General features: G+C 40.5%; 1 protein-coding gene across 6 annotated transcripts in view; it reads left to right on the top strand.

The window, feature by feature from the left end:
* The first annotated feature begins 739 nt into the window (after positions 1-739).
* LOC142373769 (shisa family member 6) overlaps positions 740-15,867 on the top strand; it is a 79,409-nt gene continuing 64,281 nt past the window's right edge. For all 6 annotated transcript variants that reach the window (XM_075457148.1, XM_075457151.1, XM_075457149.1 and 3 more), the window contains exons 1-4: positions 740-821; positions 1,194-2,094; positions 3,662-3,822; positions 10,990-11,091. In XM_075457148.1, the coding sequence (XP_075313263.1) occupies positions 1,568-2,094; positions 3,662-3,822; positions 10,990-11,091 (790 nt within the window). In that variant the 5' untranslated portion in view covers positions 740-821; positions 1,194-1,567. The remainder of the gene's footprint in view (positions 822-1,193; positions 2,095-3,661; positions 3,823-10,989; positions 11,092-15,867) is intronic.

Here is a 15,867-nt window from a genome sequence, read left to right on the forward strand (position 1 = left end):
CTGAGCCTGCCAGTTTGGCGGCTTCAGTGTGTGTTAATTAGCGGGTGTCTTTATTTGGAAACCTGCACATAAGAATGCATATTTTTTCCACGGGTGACCATGGATATGGAAGAAAAACAAAAGGATGAAGCCGTGTGGAGGAATGTCACTCGCAGCTTTGGCTCCTTTTAGTGCAGCAGTGCTAAAACACTCTTCACTAGTAATTTGGCCCCATCAGTTTCCCACAATCCCCCAGGTGCTTTGGCTTGCCTACAGACCCAACATGAATGACTTATCTGTAATAATGAGAACATTTACAGAGAGAGCTCAGTTTTTTATAGTGTCCTCCTGAAAACTGCATGTTTACAGGCAACCAAAATGATGAGAGACACTTGTATTAGTGATAAATGAGAATTGTCAAGAGGAATGTAAATGCAAAAAAAAAAAACAAGCAGGACATCCAGAGAGTGAAGGTAGCTGCTAGAGACAAGTGACCACCATGTTCTGCACGCAGAGGTCTTTGCAGATGTTTAATTTAGAAGTGTTAATGCCAATAACCAGGCTTGGTTGCTTTCTTGCTCTCATGAAGTAGTAGTAGGAGGAGGAGGAGGAAGAAGAAGAAGAGGAGAAGAGGAAGGCGGAGGGGTGCAATTTACTGATACTTGGCTGAGTTCTGACGCCAGCACTGAAGTGATGTAAGAGACAGAGGGAGGGAGAAAGCCGGGAAGGAGGAGAGAAGTGGAGCAGGAGACCAAGTGAGATAGGGGCTCACGGCTCTGATATTCTCCTCAGTTTCGGAGACCCAGACATAGAGCAAGTCCCCAGCGGGGATCCTGACAGAGGTAGGCTCGCTTTTCATCCTCCCACTCTGAATAGCGGACACTGAAAAAATAACAATGCATCAACTTTAATTAATCTTTTAAACAATAAGCAGACATTATCTTGTATTCACATTTCACTAGGTTCTGCAAAGGCAGGGTGTAGTGCTTAACATTGAAATAAAACACGGAATTTGTTTGTCAGCTGTTGGTGTCTTGTTTATACAGTTGAATGTGTTGTGCAAACTGCAAGAACGCAGAGCCAGCTGTGACTGAAATGACTCAAATCAAGTTATTTGAGCACGTACTGTGGAAGCATACTAATCATTTAATGACGTATCTGTGACGTGAGGATAATATGTAATGAGCTCATTTGGCTTATTTGCTTCCCCGCAGACTAACTTTGACTCCCGCAGAACTGACTGGGTCTCCGGGAATCAGCACCTTGGACAGCGACGCACCGCGACTCCCCTCGTTGCTCAGCAGATAGAGCGCGGGCATTAATCAGCTTCCATCTCGGTCAGGATATGGTGTGCTCCGGTCACCGATCCTTCTTGCGTCGCAATGGGCTTTAGTGTGTCTATTGCATAATAATAGTGGAGAATGCCCTTGACAACTGTCTATACAGTTGTATTCAGTATGACTGCTGCACAGGACAATGACCGAGTAGGGAAAGACTCGGTGGCCAAACTAGACTGAACCTTTTATGTTGAATCACTGTTGAAGTGTCTTTGCCAACACGTAAAACTTGAAGAGTTATTCGCTCTACCATGGGGATTAGGCACCTTTTATTGCTGTTTATATACTTGGACCCGCTCTGCGTCCTGAGCGCCGCTATGAGTGGTAAAAAAAACAAACCAGCGCCCAGGAAGGCTTCCAGACCTACTGCGGTGCCCACGGTCATCCCACAGAAGACCCCGCAGCCGGCGCCAGCAAGCAACCACGACACCTGCCTGGGTTACTACGATGTGAGCGGCCAGTACGACAAAATGTTCGAATGCAACAACACGGATCACCGGTACTGCTGCGGGACGTGTTACCTGCGCTTCTGCTGTGAGTACAAGAAAGACCGACTGGACCAGAAAGCCTGCAGGAACTACCAAACGCCCGTGTGGGTCCAAACGGTCGCCCCGTCGCCCATCCCAACCGGTGAAACCTACGATCCGAGCATGGATCAGACTAACACGGCAGTCTATATCACCTGTGGGATCATAGCGTTCATTATAGTGCTGGGAGTGTCGGTCAAAGTTGCATATGACAAAGCCACAGAGCCGCCTCAGGAAATGAATATACATAGGTGAGTCAGAGCGAGATTGTTTACAATCCTATAACATGTCTTAAAAAGCAACGTGCTTTGCTGCACATAGCTTATACCTTTTCTCTACTCATTGTCAGTCTCATTCCTGAGGTAAATTTAACAAAATCACCTTCATAAGGGAACAGACTATTAATGTAAAGAGCATGTCGCAGAAAAACATGTAGACCCTATTTGAATACAGCGGTCAAAGGTTAAAGAAATAGGCTGAGAATGTCAGATGCAGTTTTTTTTCAATGTACCACCATGAGTGGTGTTTTTCTTTTTTTTTTTGTTATTGGAAGTAACGAAGTAACAGTAAGGCTGGCCGGTGGTTTGTTTAAAAGGATGAGGCGATTGTTAACCACGAGCAGCATCTTTCAGATCAGACCCCACTGGTTTGGCAGCAACTGTTAAATCTCAAAGAATCAAAGCCTGAAATAATAGTAAAGGAGTTAGAAGAAAGCAGTAACAGTGACTGTGGCAGGCTGAAAGCGAGTGTGTGTGTGTGTGTGTGTGTGTGTGTTTACGTCTGCTTTGTGGGGGAGAGGGACTAATTCATATATATAATAAAACAAGCCTCTCACATATATAAATCTAACAGTAATCCAGATAGTTCATGAGGCAAACAAGTCAAGGTGACCAGCTGTGAAATATTATTATTCAATATTTTCCCCAAACATCCACTCCTGCCCCTTTGCACCACATTACTTGGCTGTCTGGTGCGTTCAGGTGGGATGATGACAGGAACGCTTACCTCCTTGGCTGGCTCTGGCATCCAGCTGAGGCTTTGCTACATGACAGCCATCATCCACAAGCGTACGGCTCCCACCTCAGTCAAAAAATGCTGACACTTATTTTTTTCAAGATCGAATAGTTTTCTTTTTATCGGATACATTATTCAACACTTGAGCAATCTTAAGACTGTGAATAATGGATAGTGTTAACGTTAGGGCCGTATCAAGGGCGGGTGACGTGCATGCACTGCTGCACATGAGGAACAGGAAGGACGTGGAGGGGATGGGATGGAGGTAAAATATTAATCTAAAAGCAAAGGTTACACTGCTGATACATTTGTCGTACAAAAGCTTTGAGCTGCAGCGCTGCAAGAGTAATTTGATTTCCTCTTTCAAATGCGGTGCCAGAATAAGCAAACAAACAGTTTTTTTTTTACTTTCTTTCATCACGATTGCTTCTCTCCCTCTCCTCCACCCCCTTCCCCCCCTCGAGGGCTTCAGCCTTCCATATGCACCTGGTGCGGTCTGAAAAACATTCAAATTCAACCCAATTAGGCAAGATGTTCACACATCCAATGTTGTCTCTCTTGCAAATGAACATTCATCATGTTCCCAGATGTAAAAAAAAAAAAAAAAGGAAAAGAGAGAAGAAGAAATATAAATAACAGAACAGTTCTGAAAAACCCAAAACAGCACAACACTGTCTCAACCATTAGCAGCCATTCGAAGAGCAAAAAAAAGTTAACTGAGTTCAGCTGCATGTTGAGACAAACTGTACAGGTCTGTGTTGTATTAACAGTAGCTCTTCTTTTTTTTCTGTCTTTTATTTCCAGGGCCCTTGCAGACATTCTGAGGCAGCAGGGACCCATCCCTATTTCACAATATGACTGTGAGAATTTTGCGGCAATGAACGGCTCCCCCAAAGACAACACACCAGTCAGAACCTCATCTAAGAATCACTACACTCCTGTTCACACCTCCAAATCCAACCATGGTAAGAGCGCATCTCTCTCCCCAGCTCAATACTCGAAGCTCTAAAGCTTCACAAGCATCCAATTGTGTAAGTGTCAAGACTTCAGCTCAAATACAGATTAAAGAAAGATTTAATCCCTTTAACCCTTTGCTTATTTCCCTCATAGTTAGTCTAAATAATCTATTTTCAGTGTATGCACATCTGTGCAGACTTCTGTATTACCCGTAAAGAGCACCCACTGAACTCACCCTTTCAGCAATGGTAACATCCTGTAATCATTCGATTTGAGCAAAAGAGAAGTGCAAAAGAAGAGAGAGACAGAATAAAAAAAGAGGGGCCCGTCAGTGGAGATAATTACAGGCTGGCAAGGTAGCACAGCTCTGCAGACTCAGATGGGCTGGAAGTGACGGCCTCTAACTCAGTCTGCGGGTGAATCAGACCCATAGTGCACGTCGTGATTTAACCTCGCAATTCTGAGAACAGAAAGTGTGCGTAAATCATTAAAATGGCCCCTGAAAACAGAAGTCAGGGTAGCCAGTCTGCGGCGGCAGGTGTTATCAGATCGAGAGAGGCAAAGACACTTGGGGAGACGAACACAGATGGAATATAATGAGATATTACAAAGGAGTCGCTGAGATGGAAATAGAAACAGGAATATGTTGAGCCTCAGTGCAGAACGGGCAAAGAATTATACCGAGTGAAAAACTGGAGGTGTTGATTTTGCAGATGTGAAGGTATATCAGCAATTATGATATCATCATCTTACCTACCCTTGTTTAGTTAGTAAAACCCGGATGTTAAGGATAGTTATTAACAGGGAAAAACAACTTTCATTTGTTCCCTCTTACACTGACCCTGAAGTCTCTATGCTCAAACTATAAGATCAACACCTTAAATAACATTTCAGTCCATTTCTACTCCTCATAACTATGTAAAAAAATAAATGTTCACAAAACATATAAGTTTATGTATATGTTTTGTCACAAGTGCAAAAAATGTTTTTTACAAGTTTAAAGATTGAACATAAAATTATCTGTACAGCACCTCATAATATTCACTGCATATAACTTCATAAAATAGACACACCGCTGAAAGTATTCCAATAGTTTACTTTACTAAATGTCTCTAAAATAGTGGGCTAGATTTTGCAAGGGATACGATTTCAGCACAGTTTGTTAATTACCTAATCTTGCTTTCAGCAGCGCAATCTAATCTTTTGAGCTAAAGTCCATCTTATATTTTCTTTTACTTCTTCCATTTCCACAACCTTTTTTAGTAACATAACAAAAACAAATGAAAACTGGAGAGCAGTCCTTGCAAAATGGTGCCCCTGTCCGAGCATGCGGCATACAGTGACATACCTTTCAACTTCTTCACAACAAAAATTACTGAAAGAACAATTTCATATTTGAGAAGTTCAGAAATTAAACCTTTAACCCCATTTCCATGATTTAGATTGATAATGTGTCCTAATCACTGCACATGATTTGAAGATGTCTGTAGCTGCATAAAAACAAGTTTGTAACTCGGAACATGACATTGTATAATGACAGGGAAAGATTTCTGACTGGGAGGGTCACAAAGACCTTCGGCTGCTTCAGAAAGTCACAGTTAATAGAGCGTTTTATGTATAATAGACTTTTATTGACCTCTGCTGGTTATGATTGGCCTACACACACATCACTGCACCCAATACACTGCATGTATAGTTGTTATGGTTGATTTGTGCAACAGAACATCAACAATCTGTTTGCACTGTGGGGTCTAAATAAAAGACTGTGCATGCTCAGCTTTATTTGGGGTTGCAGCCTCTTGAAAGTCAGGCTAACTTGACCTCTTTCTGCCACTTCCAACATCTATCAAGCACTTTCAGGGAACATTTCTCTTGCAGCACTGTGTTCATTGTGACCGCAGTCTGCATTCATTCACTTAGCGTCCCCCCTTTCAGTCGCCACATCAGTCTATTCCTAATGGTCACTCGCCAGCCTTGCAACGGACAAAGTTGATAGGCAACTGCATGTGGCAGGCTGCCTTTAGTTCAACCTTGCATGCATTTTTAGTCAGTAAAGGTTAGGCATTGCTTTAACAGTCGCTCTGCTTGGCTGCAAGTATTTTGCCCGCTTGTACACAATCAGTGCTGAGAGAACACAACTCATCCAGGCTTAGTTCACTCAAGCCAAACCCCCACACCCCATACATCAGGGACCATGACACCCCTGACAGGCTTGGACATGAAAGGCAGTGACAGCACGAGCGAAAGCGTGGTTAATGTGTGCATATAAATTGGTAGCTCCACTGCACCCACTCGATCACACACAAAATGCATATTCATGTGTGCCTAAATGGGCATTTGGCAAAGACAAGGGAGGCGGGCCTCTTCAAAAGTGGGTTCTTGGATGGAGTCATTGCTGATGAGTTTGGCACCTCGCAGACAGAGGCTTCTGGAGGCACTTTTACATCAGGTGGAGAGACCTCATAAAGCTAGTGGCTAAAGGGCCCAAGAGGATCCAATCAACTTATGTCTAGAGTGGGAATAACATCCATTTTTCTTTTGATCCTCAGTTTGTGAAGTTGCCCAGTTGCTCCTAGCAGTATTCACATACTTATCAAAGTATTTTCAATATTTTTTTTCATCCCCTAGAACTTTGCTGACACTCCCTTCTAAAAATACACCCTGATTTATTTTTGCACATTGCAGACCTTTTGTGGTGGCATTGGTACCCTTGGTGTAGTGCAAACCTCCCTGCATTTTTAGAACAACATATTCCTTTCTAAAAAAAAAAAAAAGGCGGAGAGCTCATGGCAAAAACAGTACATACAGCATAATATGATACCAGCGCGACAGCTGCTATTTTTATTTGAATCCATTTTGCATTGTCGTGTGGCTCAGATCCTCTTTTAGGTTGGGCTGTAAACACAGAGCGCCCCGCAGCCACAACAAGGAGCATACCTTAAACGGGAGGAGTAGATACCTTTCCAGCAGTTTGCCTTTGGTTAAAGTAAACAATAACCACTCACTGAGTAATGCAGTTTTGCCCACGGCTCTCTTCAGATGAAGTTGATTTATTTACCGCACTCTGCAGGCAGAGATTTGCCTTTTCTTTTTGTTTTTTTTTTAAGTGTTGCTTGGTTTCCTCTTTGACATTTTCTTAATACACAGAGTGATGAAATATAGTTTCCAGGTAGCACTGAAAGGAGCTTTTTTCTCTGTCTTGGTTTACTCAACAGAAACCAAAGAAAAAAAAAATGTCTCTCCTATAAACCAACTGTGCAAAAAAGAAAAAATAGGCAAATTGTAATATAAGTTATGAGGACATGTTCACTGCATCAGAAGTATCAGAGTAAGCAGAATGAATATGTTAGAGTGCATGCCACTGTGGAAGTTGAAAAGCCTTAAGCAGCTATCTATGTATGCCGGAGCTCCTACAGTCTACAGCACTCAAGGGATTTGAGCAGTCAGTTAATTTTGTTTGAGATAGGCAGACTCTTGGGCTTAAAGGTCAGCTGCTGTGGACAATGAGAGACTGTGATGATAGAAAAATATTTCCAGCGAATTAGCTGCTTTGACATGACCTTCAGATATTTAAAGCACACTGCTGTGTGTGTAGCTTCCTGTGTCTACACGAAGCACAAATTTAGCCTAAATAACCAACAGTAATTAGTCTAATTATTTGCCAAAAGGCACTTTTAAAATCATATTCAGTGAGCCATCCCATCTCAACTACTACCACATATCCACACACGCGCACACATGTAAAACGCCTCCCCCCTCTTCCCACAACCTCCCCCCAATTAATCCTTTCATTCTGCAGATATAACACCCCCCACTTTGTCAACTGTGAACTCACTGGCTCCTGATTGCCCAGATGATCATCGCCCCCATGTTCTAAATAACATTTCTCTGCTGACAGCATCAACATATTTAATAGAGGCTTCTTCCTGAGTGCACCTGTGATAAACCTCAGCATCTAAATGATTCAACCTAATTGTCTCCTGGCCTACATCTCATTATTAGTCCTTATTATACAGTTGGACCTCTGGCCCCCAGAGTGTACATATGTGTAGATGTGTGTTTGGTATAGTGTGTTTCAGGTGTGAAGGGAGGGATCCATCAGCATCTCCTGGCAGTATTCAGTTAATTATGGCCTAGCGTGGATCAAGTCTTGCTGCACTGCGCCATTAGTTTCATGAGAGGGTAAGGTTAAAAGGGAAGGGCATGTATTTGCCAAGGTGGCATTTGGAAAGCTCAGTTTTTATTCTGATAAGGCTTCAGTATATGAAAAAATGAGAGAGGAAGATGAATAGATGAAGATATGCTAGCCTGAGCTCCATGACAGATGTGGTTCCATGTCCACTCCAGCAGATTAGCATCTGAAAGTACTATAAAATCAGCACACAGTACCATGTAAATTACATCTGCTTGGCTGTGCTAAAGCTTAACTGACTTCCTCCTCAATTTCAGCAACACAGTACCACATCCAGCTTGACTCATGGCGTAATTATCTTATGATTCACACTTCTCCCCTCTCTGAAATTATTCAGAGGTGTAGTGTCCAGTGAAGGCTGAATAAAGAAGCTTTATCTCATGAATCCTCAGTGTCCACCAGCTTAGGTCCCTGTTCATTTCCATGCCACATTGTTGAGGTGAAAGTCACGATTTTCTTTATATCAAGGACGATAAATTCATAATGCGCAGTCTTCCCCCTGCAGGCTCTTCATGCTAGCTCATCTTAATGAGTTGGAGATGAGAGCAGGAGGGAAAAAGAGCATGGTTGCTCTTGAAGGCTCTTTCAGATTGAAAGGTTGTCGCAGTGGGTTGTGGGCTGGCCTATCAATGACATAGGTGACAAAGGGAGACAACAACAGCATGTGTTTGTGACACACACAAAATTGCTTGTATGATTGAAAGGGAAAAATAACCCTAGCAGATACTCCATCTGCAGCCACAAAAGCAGAGCGGGGAGAGGTTTGATTGAGTTCAAAGTGCATTGGTATGTGGGTGGTAGAAACATATTGCTTTTCAGACTTGTTCCTGAGAAACAGTGCACTGTGTTTGCTTATATGGTTCACATTTCATCCATTATGTATCTATTTGTATGTGAAGAAAATGACACCATGGGGACATTTTCTATTTGACATCCTAGTGAGGAAGACACAATGGTCCATGAGAACATGATGGAAACCCCGAAATGATCTTTATTCTTAACAGATGTCCTGGTGAACTTGAGCTGATTAATCATTTAGTCGATTGACTGATTGGTAAATCAAGAGAAATGCTATCTGCTGCTATTAGAACATTTAGCTGTGACCATTTGATGCTTTGGTGTAGTGCCATGAAATTATCTTGAAGGGAACTCCACTGATTACCTATCTAAGTCTGTGTCAAGGTGGTGGGGAATAGTCGGCTATATTTACAGCATCAAACCATTAGTCTCCACAGGGAGCTTTGAAATCTGAAAAATTGCCTAAATTTGATATAATTTGAGTTGGCTTCAAATAAGGCTGACTATATGTTTGAATAAAATGTCTAAAAAATCTGTTTGTACAAATGAGCTCACCAGACCTGTGTGGCTGCTGCAGGCTAGTCTTAACAACTATCTTTAATGTAAGGTAGCCAATGCTTGGGCAGAAAAGGCACCAAATGTCACTAAATGTATTCACACACTAATATAAGCCTAATCATAACATTCAGCCCCTTACAACTGTTTTTCATCTTCTTCTCTCTGCACTGACATATACCAGATGTTAACACAGCAAAATTCAAAATAAAGCCGCTGTCATTGTTTCTATTGTCAGAGGGTGAAAAAAGTCTGAAATGTAACTGAAAAGCTGCCCATTAAGACAAGGTGTCAGCCACAATCTATCCCAAAAAACATTACAAGGCTTATGCTCTAATACAATACTGCTTTTAAAAGATCAGCATCATCTGATAAAACCACTATCAATTTTAGTTAAAGACATCTGTACAGTGATTTTGGCTGTATTCACATGTGCGATGATCTCTCATAAAAGTTAGAAATCGCATATTATCTCAAACATTCCCAGTCTCTTGACTACAAGGCTACTCAGTAAACAACTAGATCCTACCCTTGCAGAACAGTACCAGGGATTCTCCTCTTTATGGCATAGCTACTGTTTGTCCTATAAGCCGCTAGATTTGTTTCAAGTCACAGAGGGTGTCTGAAATGTATATGAATCTTAGGACAAATCCACAAAGTTGCTAACTAGCAGAATTGAACAGTACCAAGTACCAAGTTGCCTAAATACATAATTAAGTAGGTGCAAGGGTTTTAAATTTCATTCCACTAACACTGATACTTTGACATTTTATGTTTTTCTAGGCAGATAGGCAGAGCTGATATACTAACATTAGTTCGGCTGTCTGTGTTCATTTATAAATTGGTTCTCTACATGTTAGCCTGGATCAACAGTAAAGAGGTCAGACTCTACCCAAGAAGAAGAAAATGTAACTTTAAAAATTCCACTTATTTGAATGCTGTGAATTCTTAGCAGACTTAAATTTGGCATTCAGAGTTAACCTGCAACTTGGGGCTAAACTACCTGCTACCAGATGTTAGTAAATCTGAGGGAACCTGGAGTTGGTTAAAGGCCCCTGATGGAGTTTGGGAATAAAGAAATTAAATATAGACAACACATTGCTGAGTAATTAGTGGTAGTAGGCTACCTAACTAAAAAGTCATGTTGATTCTAATAGGCTAGTAGGCCCAACTAACAAATTTGAATCCAAGCCAGCTTGGGCCCACTGTATTATACAAAGTGACTTCATTCTCTTAACACTGCATTATGTTGTGGAAGCAGTCCCAGTCAATGATGACAATATAAGCACCCTGATGAAAGAGTAAAATTTGACTTGAACTTTTTTTTTTGATTGCTGTTGTTTGTCATTTTTATAGACATGTAAAAAAATCACACTGTAATTCCATGTCAAATGTATTTTTACTTAATAAACCTTGAATTTAACTGTCCATTACTCCTGTGCTCAAAATCTTCATGAGAAAGGTTTCAACATTTAGATCAGGGACCATTGTTTTGGCTATAGAATGATGATTATTATGATGATATTAGTCACAATATTAATACAGAATGTGTGCATGGTCGACCTGAATGGTTTTCATGAATGGCACCTGTATAGTCATCCTGCTTGCCTTCCTCTGTGTGCATGACCAGGTCTGCACTATGGAAAAGAGAGTGTCCGGAGCAGCGGGGGCGGTGACCTTCACAACTTCATCTCCTCTGGCTTTGTGACGCTCGGTCGAGGCCATCAGAAAGGTGAAGTGCCATCTCTTTTTCTTTTTCTTTTTCTTTCCGTATCTTTTTTGCCAATATTGTTTTATATACCTGCTGAATGTCAATTCCTATATAATGTTTCACTTGTAATGCTGGTGATCAACAGGACACTTGATGGAGGTGAAATGTTTTTAGATTAAATTTTGCTATCTGAGCCTCTTTTGCAATTACATAAAAGCTAACACACACTTACCTTCACTGATGGGTGGCGCAGGGGTGACTAAGAACTCGAACAGACATCCACAAAACACATGCCATTAGTTGGGGTGGATGTGGGGGGCAAAGTTTTTTTCCGCCATGGGTAAAATACAAATTGGGATGCAGCCAAGGCTGTTTGATTTATTTTCTTGTTCATTTTAGCTCCAACAAATCAGGCCCTGTGTGTGTATGGGTGTGTAGCCTCACAGGGATTGCAAGGCGACCTCCTTTACCTGACGCTGCCTTTGAATATTTAATTAAATGCTTGCACAGCTATATATTAAATGATAAATCTGCATGATTTAAAGATAATTTGGCTCCACTGCTGTGCACTTTAATGCTTTTCCGCTCTTCCTCTTTGCGATCAAAACCTGCTGATTTCCTGCTCATCATTCTAATCACAGCGGCTGATCACCTGCCGTTGCTTAGACAGATAGCAGGTCAGATTCATGTGTTACTTGGTCGGCATGTGTGGATTCTTTAAGAAATGGGTCCTCTTTCTTTGAGAAAATATCATGGCCTTGTTTCCCAGTGCACAAAACTGAAGAAGCTGGGAAGTTTCCCACCACTCTTCTAATGAGGAAACATTGTATTTATGTTTTCATGAAATTAGCAGTTTTCTGCTTTGCTTTTTGCTTCGTTTGTTTTCATCCCCAGAGGGGGTCCATTTGACAATGGTATTCATATGCAGCTGTAATAATAATAAAAAAAGATATTTGCTGTAGTTCCCCCATACTTCTCTACCAGAGATGAGCAATGAGAAAAAAGATTAGGTTTTATGAATCTTGTAGTTTTGCAGTCTTAATTCTTTTAAAGAAATATTCCCTTTTGTACAAATATCACAATAACAGCACTCCCACATGCCTCACAATAACAGTATGGGGTATGGTTTAGAATTCAGTCACTGTGCAGTTAAATCTGTTTTCTTGCGGCGAGTTGCTTTTGATTCTTTGCTTGCAAAAACAAATGAAATGTGACAGATTGAAATCTTGGCCTGCTGATGCTGATGAAGATCCCCCCCAAATATAATAATGCCAAATATTTGAGTATATTGTAAATATACCCAAATAAATTAACCTGTGGGCTGATGTGAACTCTGAAAATGAGGAAGAGACAAGTCATGCAGTAACATAAAGAAAAAGGTCTGGATGAACTGAAATTATACTATTTTGTTTCTTTTTTTGTCGGAGGATTTCACAGCTTAGTTTGTTCTGGCTTAGAGCAACAAAGCTGAAGAAGAAAAAACCCAAACACATATACACATCTGTCAGTGTAAAAATTCAGCTTCCATTTTAATCTGGAAACAGATGTTGTCTTCATCACTGCATCTCAGTTGATTTTTTAGTGTTAATGGTTTTTGTCACATGGACAGAACAAGGTTCAGGAGTCATAATGTGGTCCTCTGGCTTGGACAAGTTTGGCGTCTGTTTTAGTGCTTAATTATACTGACTAAGAGTGTGTTTGGTCTTTAATTATGGGAAGTTATATGTGTGTGTTACACTGCATCCCCCTTAGGGAGGGGGGCAGGTGAGGTCAGGGTGTGTTGCACCCTGAGTGTCAGAGCAGCTGGAAACTTCACATCTGTCTGGCATGGTACATAACAACCATGTGCTAAATGAGACCAGCCAGGAGCACAAGGGAGGGAAGCAAATATCCAATTTCATTAGTTTACCTTGGTTCCCCTTTGCTTATTGTGATGGAAAATATATTGCTCCTCCTTAAGAATGTGCTGGGTTTTCTCTGTTTTACAAACAATGGGTGCCTCATCATGTGTTTTTGCACATGATTTACACATGGTTTCTGTAAGTGAAATGTCCTGATTGCATCAGCTGCTTGCACAGCTGAGGTGGCTAAGTCAGCAAGTAAGAGTCTTATTTGTCCCATGCACATTGTCCACCTTTGTGTAACACTCCACCTTTGTATGCAGAAGTACTCATGTAAGTTCAGACTTCTTCAGAGCTGCAGCCTAGCGCTGTTACTCTCCTTCATGAAGTAAAATAAACCTCAGAAAGGTTGGTGCAGATTCACTGTGCTTTGCTAACAGAAACTTCCACCACACTTCCACTGTATCATTTGGGCAAAGTTAGTACCATCCACTTCGCCAACCATGACGACCATGACTGTGGTAAAATCAGCTAAAACAGGAAATGACTGTGTTAAAAGTATTTCAAGTCATTTATTATTGCTGTGGTCACCGTAGTGAAAGATGGAATAATTGTATATATGCAGGTCCATGTTTCCAAGATTTCAAAAAGAAATGCTCATTGAAACTCTTTTACACCACAGTTTTGTGAATTATTTGTGGAGAAAGACAAATAGCTTCTGGTGCTGATGCATTTCATATAATTAAGAGACCTCTAAACAAATCTGAAACTGTGTAATCATTTTTTTTGTCTGCCAAGCATTGCTATATCATGTGCATTTCCCTACTGGTTTCTGTTCTGCACAGAAAAAAAACAGGTGGCTAGAAAAGTGCCTATCTGCATATTTATATGACTTCCTAAATGTGTACATTTGCTTATTATGTTGACATAAATATAATCCATTCATTCATCAAGTTATACTTCCCTCAAAACATGTTTGGTGTCACAAATAGGTCTTATGTAATCACAACTCTTCCAGTAGACAGGATTGCTTGGGTGATTCTATCCAAACTCTTGCATAATAAATCAGGAAGGTATCAGGAGACTGCTACAGAAATTGCAGTGTGCATTATTTAGTGTTTAGTGTTTTTTTTTTGTTAGATAAACTTTCATTGTAACAATCCCACAAACTTGAAGTCTAATATATAGCGAGAACTTGGTTCCATGTATGCACTACAATAAAATTTAGTGCTGTTTTGTATACTGGCGTGCTTTTGAGTTAATGACATCAACTGATAATTGCTACATTGTGTTTACAGTAATGTAAAGTTTGCCATCGTATATCAGAATATAACAAAAATACAGGTGGCCATTTATTACTGGCGTATTAAACTGAACACAAAAGAAAACCTAAACCGGTGCCAAATCACACACTGTTAAACAAAGCAAAGCTATGTTAGGATAACTGAGATTGTGGAGTGGGAGGGTAAATGAAGAGAGACATGAAAAATAATTTATTCAATTAAAAATCTTACACTGCGCAGATCCTTTCTCAGTTAGCTCTTGTCTCAGTGTTCCATCACTATCGACCCCTCAGTCTCCGTACACGCTGTCCTAGCAGCTTCATGCCGGTGGAGATACACAGTAGAAGTGTCTACATAGAGTGAACACCTACCTGATAAAAACTTACATTATCCTGGCTTCTACATGCCATCTGGAGTTCATTAAGATTTCTAGGTACATATTCTCCAGACCAAAAGGAGTGCCACAAATGGTCTTGTTTGTTGTTACAGCTGCATCAGCAAAGTCACATCTCTTCACCTGCACAAAATGAATCCAGGCAGGAAAGCTATAGCTCCATTAGCTAAGTCAGAAAAAAACATGGCCTCTGTTTCTTGAAAGGCTGGGGTTAGTGCAACTTGCATAAAGGCAATGTTCACTTTGATTAATATGAAATAAAAAGACAGGCTTAAATTATCCCAATGACAGTATTCACAATAATTTTCCACTATACCAAAAAAAAAAAGAAGAGCTACACTTGAAATATTGATGTGTTTGACATTCTTAACAGAATGTCTGCAATGAATCTGCTCTTCATAGTAGTTATGCCGTTATGTTCATTATTATTTGAAATCTTTTACAGTGCTAATTTCAATGTACTGGCATTTTGAAGGCTATAATCTATGATACTATAGGGCTTTATACTGAGCAATGCTTCTATTAATTTTTCCCTCCTAATTACATCAATGAAGGTAGGCCAAGTAACAGAAAAATCTCCCTGTGTAATAACTGTACAGTCTAAGAGTTTATGCATTTTGGATTTATTGCTGGCTGTTTCATCAATTTGCCTTTTTCAGCAAAATATCTTTAAATCTTTTGTAGAAAACATTGCACGCAATTTTTTGTTGTGAACAAATTTTATATATAGGCACATATGGTGTACAGGCCTAGAAGTTTCACTTGTGCAAATGTTAAACGCTTACCTTTTTCAACATGTACTTTAAAAGAAAAAATCAAATTAGAGCAGTTTATGGTAGATCAGCAGCAGTGAATCAGCAGCACCTGCTGTTGTTGCCTGTCTGAATGAATTCATTAAAAGTTTGTGCGTCATAGATAACACTTCATATCATTTTATTCACATTCTCTGTATTGCAGTGACTTTGTAGTCAACTTCACACCAGCTTAGAGGCCATTCATATCTTCTCAGATATAAAAGAGCTGTGTGAGATTATTTTATCCCAGCAGTCAAACCACCAGCAGAGACCTGTGTTTTGTGGAAAAACATTTCATTTCTTGCAATTTCACAACTCTATTTGAACCCCCCTGGCAACTAGAGAGTCAGGTGTGACATAAAGGTTTGCAGTCATCTGTTTTCTGCACGATCCCCCTTTGCTCAAAGTCTCGATTTGATACTGGCTGCAGAGGTGGTCGTTAAGTTTGGTTTTTCAATTTTGGGACAACCGTAGGCAGGATTTGA

Source organism: Odontesthes bonariensis, chromosome 23 (genome assembly GCF_027942865.1).
Source record: "Odontesthes bonariensis isolate fOdoBon6 chromosome 23, fOdoBon6.hap1, whole genome shotgun sequence".
Lineage (NCBI taxonomy): Eukaryota > Metazoa > Chordata > Actinopteri > Atheriniformes > Atherinopsidae > Odontesthes > Odontesthes bonariensis.